Below are 8,984 nucleotides of genomic sequence, written 5' to 3'. Positions count from 1 at the left end.
GGCGCCCCAGGCCCGGCTCTGGGGCCCCTCTGCCTCGGGGCTCCTGCCAGGCTGGGGGCGTCCCCGCCGCCCACCTGACGCACCTGCCGCGTGCGTGTCGCGGTCTTGGGCCAAGCGGCCCCGTGCGCGCCGGGCGACCCTCACCTGAGCCTTTGTTGGGGCCGGAAGCCGGCCGAGCGCCCGAGGGGTGTGCGCGGCCCCGGCGACCTCCTGCGCGGGAGGGTGACCCCGGCCCTCGCCCCACCTGGCTCCGCCGCCTCCGCGCCGCGCTCTGGCCGGTGGGCTCGCCTTCCGGACTTGCCCTGGGCCGTGCGCGCCCACCATCCGGCGACGTGGGACCCGCGCAGGTCTGCTCCGGGTCGGCGACTCTGGCTGACCTTTCAGCCGCCGGCCGCGGCTTCCGTGGGGACACCCCTTTCCAAACGGGACGCACGAAGCTCAGGCGGGAGGGTGTCGTGCTCCCCTGACCTGCTCCCTTCCTCCTCTTTCCCCTTCTGAGCTGCTCCCAGCCTCCTCCATTCTCCCCCCTCATGACCTGCTCCCTCCCTGCCCGGTCCCCTTTCCCCACAGCCCTGCTCCCCTTTACTCCCCCCGTACCTCCTCCCCACACACTTGTATTCTCCCTGCCCTGCTCCCCCTTTCCCTCCCACTTGCTTCCCTCCTGCCCTGCTCCCACCCCTGCTTTGCTCTCTTCTTGATAGTTGCAGAACATCTATGGCCATGTCTGTAAGTCGTTTGTTTTATCTCAGAAGATTTCGCAGGGACCTACACAGAACATGTGACTGGATCTGTAAGACGGTGGTGGATGTGGAGAGGGTGAGCACAGACTCCCCCACCAGACCCTGGCTTGCTTGAACCAGGAGCCTCTCCTGAAGAGGTTTGAGGGAGGTGACAGGACTCGTGAGGGGGTCTCACCCAGTGGGGTATTGGCCTTGAGGACTTGCCATGCTCAGGGGCTAGTCGTGGGCTGGGGTTAGAAGAATAGAAGTCAGGGAGGAGGAGGAGATGATGAAGGACAGGCAGGATGGCCTAGGGAGGACTCCCAGGGTAGCCAGCCTTCCCCATGGCATGTGCACTAGTCGCTACCCCCACTACAGAGGTCAGGGCTGCTAGCATAAATGCTGTTGTGTCTTTCTCTTTTCTCAGCCCTGGGGTGGCCACAACGTACCCATTTTATACATTGTAAACCAAAGCTCAGAGTAGTGAAACCATGTAGCTGGTCTCTGACATGTCTGGTGTCCGGGTCATTCATAAATGCTCCTTCCTGGGTGTTTGGACGAACTCTGGCACTTAGCTGGTCAGTGTTGGGGCCTCACACATAGACACCGGAGCACGTGAGACCACACCTCGTGCTGCTGCATTCACTGGAGCCATCGTTTCTACCTCCTCTGAGCCCATTTGACCCCGGTGTCCCTCGGGTTGGGGACTTGCCCTGGGACCACGAGCTCCCTGCTCTGTGACGGTGGAGTAGGCCTGCCTTCCCGGGGTCAGGTGGCTTGTCATGGGGCGTGCCACCCCTGGGTGACCAGGCAGCGGGGACAGGGTGGATTGGAAAAGGCTGACCCACATTAACGTCTGCTTTTGGTTGGCATGGAGGAGCCTGGGCGCAGCTGCTCTGAGGCCCTGGGGCAGGGGTCCCGAGTGGGGAGTTTTCTGGAGGAAATGTGACCCGACCCTAGAAAGCCGTGGCGCAGAACCAGAACCAGGGTGGTTCTGCCGAGGGGTCCCAGCTTCCTGCTGGCACTGGGGCTCAAGCCCCACAGGCCTGCACCAGCTTTCCCGGCTCTGGCTTTGGAGCCAGGAAGTGGGAGGAGGGTCTGCACTCAGAGGGCGCCTCTCCCTTTGTGGGGAGCAGCGGGTCATGGGGTGCCCCGCTCCAAGTCTCTGGGCCTTCTCGGAGGAGAGCAGACTTGGTTTGGCAGGAAGTCACACACACACCCAAGCACCCAGGCGTGCAGGAGGCTCAGGGGGGAACTGGAAACGTCTGTGGTCTTGTCCACAGCAGAGAAGTCTCGGGGGTGGAATTCCCCGGCCCCATGTGATGTAGGAGGCCGCCCGAGGCCCCTGCCCTGCCTCCTCCTCCCCGGCGTGCTGGGGCTCTCAGACTGGGGTCCCCTTGTCAGCAGTGGCCTGACCCTGACCTGCAAGCTCGTTAGAAACAGGAGTCTTCTGGCCCCCGCCCTCCAGGTGAGTGTGATGTGCAGAACTGGAGGCCCTGAACGCTTGTGGGTTGTGAATGGAGTCCCTGTGGCCCTGCGACCCCGTCCCAGGCAGGGGGCAGAGTGGGCCCCGCCAACCCAACCAGCCTGGGCCAGGGGAGGATTGCCGGTGGCTTCTCTATGGGGAGAGCAGGAGGTGGGGGAGGTTTTTCAAGTCAACTTTTATTTTGAGAGAATCCTGGATTCACGTGCAGCTGTGAGAAATCAGCCTGCATCCTTTTCCCGGATTCCCTGGCGGTGACGTCTCACCAGACGATGGCCACATCACACCGGGACGCTCTGGGGATACAGATACAGATAGCTCCTTCCCTACCTTCTTCTGTTTGCACCTGCTTCCCTCCTCCCCACCTGGCACTGCGCTCTGCTCCTTGCTTCTCTGATTTCATCATTTCAGGAACATTACATAAGGGGAATCCTACCGCGTGTAACCCTTGGGGACTGGCTCTTTCCACACGGCGCAATCCTCTGGGGATTCCTGGTTGCTCTTCCTTTTCATGCCCCTGGGCTGCAGACGCCCCGTGGCTGGCTAACTTCACTCGAAGGGCTTCTGGGTGGCCACTCTGGGGCTGCTCAGAGGAAGCTGGTGTCAACTTGCACGGACGGGGTTTTCTGTGAACGTGAGTTTGCGTTTCTTGGAGACGAACGTGCGGTCGCCGGGTCGCCCGGCAGCTGCATGCTGACCCTCAGGAGACGCTGCCAGACTGGTATCCAGGGTGGCCGTGCCATTTTCCAGCCCCTCCATCACCTGCCATCCCCAACACTCAGCGGCGTCACTGCTGTAGCCACTCCAGTAGGTGCGTAGCGTGGCCTCCGTGTGGTGTGTGTTTGCACATCCCCGGTGGCTGTGACTTCAGACGTCTGTCTCTCCCTGGGCTGGCATGCAGTCTGGACGACCTCATTGCTGAAGTGTCTCTGTGTCCTTTGCCCATTTTCTAGCTGGGGTGTTTCTTTTTCTTTGCAGTTTTGAGACTTCTTTATATATCCTAGATACTAGTCCTTCAGCAAAGATGCGGCTTGCGGGCAAACCCGTCACTGTGGAGCTGGTCTCAGCAGGGTCTTTTCCAGATGACATTCCCTCCCTGCCCCCATGAGGATCACACTGGTGTCACATCTAAGGGCTATATCCTTGGTTCTAGGTCTGGAAGAGTTTCTCCAAAGGCTTTACCGTTTTTTGTTGTTAATGTACATCTGTGGCCGATTTCAAGTTAATTTCTGCACGTGTGAAGTTTAGGACTTTTTGGTTTTGCTCATGGGAGCCCCACATGTGGGTTGCAATGCCGTGTTTCCTCCGGTGCCTGGTCTGTGCCCTCTGTGCTCTGTTGCATTGACCTGTTGGCAGGTCCGCCCATCCATATCCACAGTGGCCACATCTCCGCCCTGGAGTTGGACGGTAGGGAGTGGGGATGCTGGCTTGGCCGGGCGGTCTTGGCTCCCAGGCCTGCATCTCTCTGGATTCCCGGGGCTGCAGCCTTCTGGACCCACTGACTCCTGTTTCCAGAGTGGGACCTGGTTTGGGTGGGGAAGGAGAAGCACGTGTGGAGGGGGAGCAGAGCCAGGTACGAGGCAGACCTGCCAACTATTCCCCCTTCCCTGCCACACCACCCCAGCCCTGGCTCTGCTGTGGCTCCGGGACCCACTTAGCTCATGAGGTACTCAACGGCGGAAGGGCCGAAGGCAGAGCCACCCGTGTCACAGTCCCCACTATACACTTCTCTGCTCTGGGTCCCTGCTGAGGGGCCTCTAGGGCTACTGACAGGTGACACGATAATGTGGAGGTCCCTGGTCAGCACTCAGGAATGGGTGTGCCTCTATGGTCAGGTCAGGCGGACATAGATGCACAGGGTGGCCCTGGGGGTGCCAGTAAGGGCTTGGCCTTGCTTTTGGGGGTGTCAGGGCATGAGTGCCTAGTCCTCCCTCATTTTTCTGAGACAGCAGTTGGGGGTGGGGGAGTGAGCATCACACCATAGGAGGACACCCCTTGCACGGGCACATGGGTCCCATGAAAGTTCGCCAGTCACTGCCGCTGTGTTCCCGTTGGCCCCTCGCCATGTCCTTGGGCACGTGCCAGCCCACTGCCCATTGCTCCCTGTGTGTGCACCCTCCCCTTTGGGGACCTCTCAGTGGGTGTCACCATGGCCTGTGGGGGTCCGCTGTGCCTGGCCCTGTGCCCATGTCAGCCCTCAAGGGGCCACCAGCCAGGGGTGTGCAGGTGTCCTGTACTCCCTCCCCCAGGCCAGGATGGAGGGTGTCCGCTGGCTGACCTTGCTCAGCCCTGTTTACCGGAGCCCCCTCCCCAGAGTGGGCAGGCTGTGGAGCCCGAGCAGACGATGGCTGCCGACTGGGCCTCCTCTGTTCTTCTCTACTGGCTCTGGCCTGGGGCCTTCTTGGGGGATTCTGGCACTTGGGTGCCGGGAGTTCCCTGACTTCTATGGAGAGCCAAGCCTTCTTGAGGGAGGGTCCTGTGAAAAGGATCTGGGTTCAGAAAGCCTACTCCATTCCAGAGGCTGTGAGTAGCAGGGCCTGGCCAGAAAGGGTTAATGCTGGCCTCCGGGCTGGGTTTGGGGCTGCAGAGGGCAGAGGCTTGTCAGGGTGGGCAATTCAGGATGAGGCTGCCCCCCCATGGTGGCCCTGAAACCCCGGTGTTGCCCTGTCCTCTGTCAGTCAGAGCAGAACAAGGGGGCCTGGCACTGGGGGTCCCTGGCCCCCTGCCAACAGTCCCCGGCCACCCCACCTCCACTGATGTCCTCCTCTGTCCCTGCAGCCAGAGCAGCTGAGTCTCACGTAAACGGCAGCGAGGGCCACTTCCTGCTACCTGCAGACCTGGCCTTAAGGCTGCTCCAAAGCCAATGAACCCCATGCACCCCGTGAAACCCGCCCTGCCCCCCACGCCGCACAGGTGAGTGGAGTTCCTGCTGCCCTCCCTTCTCAGGCCTCAGGTGCAGGTGGGGTGACAGAGCGGGCCCTCTCTGCCCCAAGTCGTCAGCCTTCCCAGCCAGGGGCCTCGACACCTGTCACCTCCTGACCTGGGTCTCTCCACCCACCTTTCTCCTTGCAGTGATGGTCCATTTCCTTATGAGGCGGTGCCTTGGCAACAGAGTGCCACTCAGCCGGCAGGGTCGCTGTCTGTCGTCACAACCGTGTGGGGCGTCGGCAACGCGGCACAGAGTCAGGTGAGCCTACGGCCCCCAAGAGCCACCAGAGCCCACCTAGACCTCGGACAGGAATGGTGTCGGGCTCCCTGACTCTGCCCCATGCTTGTAGATGCGTCCCTCTCCCACACATGCTATGGGACTTCCTCCTCCGTCTTTGGTCCTCCGCACCCCTGCTCTCTTCCCCTCCTTCCTCCCTCACCTCTGCTCCCAGCCCCTCACTGCCAGGCCTCTCCTTTGGAGCCCTTTAGAGCGACTGCATGAAGTGAGTCATCCACATAGTTCCCACTGGCAATTCTTGCCTCGCAGGTTTTGGGGAACCCCATGGGCCCTGCAGGAAGCCCCCCCGGCAGCTCTGTGATGCCTGGCATGGCAGGCAGCGGCCCTGCCCTGAACTCCCCGCAGTGCCTCGGACAGCAGGCATTCGGTGAGGGTGCTGCCAGCAAGAGCTTCGTGCAACAAGGGGTGTATGGCCGCGGGGGCTACCCCGGGGGCCCTGGCTTCGCTGCTGGGTAAGCAGATCCCTTACCCATTAGGTGTGCTGGGACGCCTCTGGGTACGGCGTTGGCAGTCTGGCAGGGGCCTAGGGCCGCATGAGCCAGTCTGTGGAGGGGCTTGTGTGTATTGCTCCCACAGGCTCCCATAGCTGACACGGGAGCATTAGACAAGAACGGGGCCCCTGCAGGTGCCATGTGGCCCCGGGGCGACAGGCAGGGGTGCGCTTCTGAGCCAAGCCATCTGTGTCTCTCACAGGTATGCGGGCGGCCCCGGGGGGCCAGGGGGCCTGGGTCTGCCCTCACACGCCACGCGACCCTCCACCGATTTTACTCAGGCGGCAGCGGCGGCTGCGGTGGCTGCTGCTGCGGCCACCGCCACCGCCACCGCCACGGCCACCGTGGCTGCCCTCCAGGAGAAGCAGAGCCAGGAGCTGAGCCAGTACGGAGCGGTGAGGGCCAGCCGCTTCTCCTGTGCAGCCCACGTGTGCTGGTCTGGAAGGCAGTGACCAGTGGGGCAGCCTGGGTCGGGGAGTGGGGATGTGCACATAGCAAGATGAGGGATTTGGGGGGCGGTGAGGAGCCATGGGGGCAACTGGGCAGCATCCACAGTGGTGAGGGCGCTGAATGGCTCCTCTCTTCTCTCCCCAGATGGGGGCCGGGCAGGCTTTTAACAGCCAGTTCCTGCAGCATGGAGGTCCCCGGGGACCTAGCGTCCCTGGCAGCATGAACCCTGCCAGCGTGGGGGGGCTGCTGGGCCCCTCTGGCATGAACCCCATGGGCATGAACCCCACCCGGGCAGCAGGCATGGCACCCCTCTATGCAGGGCAGCGCCTGCCCCAGCACGGGTACCCTGGGCCTCCGCAGGCGCAGTCACTGCCCCGACAGGGCGTCAAGAGAGCCTACTCCAGTGAGGTGAGCATCCATTCTTCCCTCAGCCTGAGCTCCGTCCAGAGCCGCGGTGAAGTCGGGCATCGGTGTGACAGAAGCGGCCATGCCTGACGAGGCGGGCACCGTGTCCTCCCTGGGACCTGGTTTCCCTGACACCTGTCCCCCTGGCATTCTGCCTCCTTCAGGTTTATCCAGGGCAGCAGTACCTGCCAGGAAGCCAGTACGGGCCCAGTGCCACCCAGTACACGGCTGGCGCCGGGCAGCCCCCTGCCCCCTCCTCCTACCCTGGGCACCGGCTGCCCCTGCAGCAGGGCGTGGGCCAGTCCCTGTCCGCCTCCGGCCCCGCAGGACTGCACTACAAGGTAAGCCTGGCCCTTCCAGGCCTGCCACAGCCCCTGCTGAGCCCCATGCACTTGGAGACCAAGCAGTCAGGAGCCTCACAGGGGTCCTGATCAGGGCAAGGATCCAGTTCTGAAAGGGCCTTCTGAGATTTGTGTGTCTTGTTGGAGATTGGGTGTAGGGAGCAGTACGCAGGCTCCCAGGTCACTCGAATTCTGTTGAGGAAAAGTGTGTCTTCTCCCTCCACCCACCATGGAGAAGCCCAGCAAGGCCTGCGGAAGGGGTGGGGGAGGTGTTTCTTCAGCTTCTCTGTGGCTCTCCCAAACCTTTGTGACTTGGGGGGTCATCTCGTTTTCTACAGTAGCATTTTTTTTTTAATTATGCAAGCAATACATGCTCCCCGCAGATTACATGGAAAACCTCAAAAACATACAAAGAAAACAGGCCAGTGCCGCGTACGTGGTGGGCTCCCTGCCCCCACCCTGCTCCCTGAGTCAGGCTCAGGGGCCCGGGGGCAGGCAGGCTGGGGTCCCAGGTGCTCACAGTGTTTTCTCCTACAGCCCGCAGAGCAGTTCAATGGGCAGGGTGCCAGCTTCAACGGGGGAAGCGTCAGCTACAGCCAGTCCGGCCTGAGTGGGGTACGGGCACATGGGCGGGCGGCTCCCAGGGCGGGAACGTGGAGAGGGCACCCAAGCAGCAGGAAGTATTTGGATGGCCAGCCAAATAGCCCTGGAGCTGCCCCCTGCCCATTTCTGTTGTGACTGGTCTCAGCGGGTGCTTCGAAAACAAACTCCGCCCCCCACCATCCTGGCTTGACTGTTTGCTCAACCCCACAGCCTACCCGTTCCATCCCTGGCTACCCCAGCTCCCCACTGCCTGGGAGCCCCACACCACCCATGACCCCTGGCAGCAGCGTCCCCTACATGGCCACCAGCCAGGAGGTCAAGTCTCCCTTCCTGCCGGACCTCAAGCCCAGCGTGAGCTCCTTGCACCCATCCCCCCCTGGTGAGTGTCACCTGCTCTCAGGACGTTTGGGCAGGGGTCCCAGGACTCCGGAGTCCTGCAGGGAATGTGGAGGGTAGGGGGACCTTTAATTTTCTCTTTTAGTCCTAGAACTCTGTGCACATCTTTTCAAGGTGTGGGTCTTCTCCCTAGAAAAATGCCCATGCACACAAAGTTCTGTGTATAATTCCAGGGGATTTATGAGCCTCCTGAGGTCCACTCCTGGTTAAGAGCCCCCTGCTCTGGGGGAAACCACCACGCAGAAGCTGGGGTCCTAGAACCCTAGCTCAAGCACAAGGGTGATGGGGGGTGTCTGTTTACACACCTCTTCAGCCTCGCACCCCTTCTGAAAGCACAGGAGCACCCTCTCTCTGGGTTGGGGGCATGTTCTCCAGTCATAAGGGGACACGGGGCCAGGTGATGGAGGCAGGACAGAGCAGTGAGACACCAAGATCCTGTTTCTGTTGGGGGTGATGGCTGGGCTCAGGGCCCCCAGGGAAGATGCCGCCAGCACCAGCCAGAGGCGGGGAAAGTGGGACCGGGGCCCTGCTGTGGGGGTGACCAGCTCATAGGACGGTGGCCTGCTCCTAGGCAGCGGCCCCGGTGATGAGCTGCGGCTGACCTTCCCTGTGCGGGACGGGGTGGTCCTGGAGCCCTTCCGCCTGCAGCACAACCTAGCTGTGAGCAACCACGCCTTCCAGCTCCGGGATTCGGTCTACAAGACCCTGATGCTGAGGTGAGCGACCTGCACCCTGTCTAGCTGTGCAGCCCTTGTGGGAGGCCCGCAGCCCTTGTGGGAGGCCTGGCTCCACCTAAGGCCCCTCCTCAGTGGCTTTGCCTTGCAGTGAGGCTCCGCCCCCCATTGTGGCCCCACCCCTGCTCTTCAATGT

At 62.1% G+C, this 8,984-nt stretch overlaps 1 protein-coding gene across 5 annotated transcripts in view; it reads left to right on the top strand.

Annotated features, from left to right (window-relative positions):
• Positions 1 to 318: 318 nt before the first annotated feature.
• The window catches only part of ZMIZ2 (zinc finger MIZ-type containing 2), a 13,238-nt gene continuing 4,572 nt past the window's right edge, over positions 319 to 8,984 (top strand). Inside the window, exons 1-11 of one of the 5 annotated variants that reach the window (XM_077765803.1) lie at positions 319 to 816; positions 2,006 to 3,013; positions 4,981 to 5,115; positions 5,275 to 5,389; positions 5,678 to 5,880; positions 6,122 to 6,314; positions 6,514 to 6,777; positions 6,939 to 7,115; positions 7,653 to 7,730; positions 7,929 to 8,097; positions 8,686 to 8,830. In XM_077765803.1, coding sequence (XP_077621929.1) covers positions 5,066 to 5,115; positions 5,275 to 5,389; positions 5,678 to 5,880; positions 6,122 to 6,314; positions 6,514 to 6,777; positions 6,939 to 7,115; positions 7,653 to 7,730; positions 7,929 to 8,097; positions 8,686 to 8,830 — 1,394 coding nt within the window. In that variant the 5' untranslated portion in view covers positions 319 to 816; positions 2,006 to 3,013; positions 4,981 to 5,065. Of the gene's footprint in view, positions 3,014 to 4,980; positions 5,116 to 5,274; positions 5,390 to 5,677; positions 5,881 to 6,121; positions 6,315 to 6,513; positions 6,778 to 6,938; positions 7,116 to 7,652; positions 7,731 to 7,928; positions 8,098 to 8,685; positions 8,831 to 8,984 lie in introns of all 5 variants that reach the window. The other 4 variants (XM_077765802.1, XM_077765804.1, XM_077765806.1 and 1 more) reach the window with 4 other exon arrangements.

This window comes from Crocuta crocuta, unplaced genomic scaffold (genome assembly GCF_008692635.1).
Source record: "Crocuta crocuta isolate KB4526 unplaced genomic scaffold, BGI_CrCroc_1.0 scaffold751, whole genome shotgun sequence".
In the NCBI taxonomy this organism is placed as follows: domain Eukaryota; kingdom Metazoa; phylum Chordata; class Mammalia; order Carnivora; family Hyaenidae; genus Crocuta; species Crocuta crocuta.
This window is presented reverse-complemented; position numbering and strand designations above follow the sequence as displayed.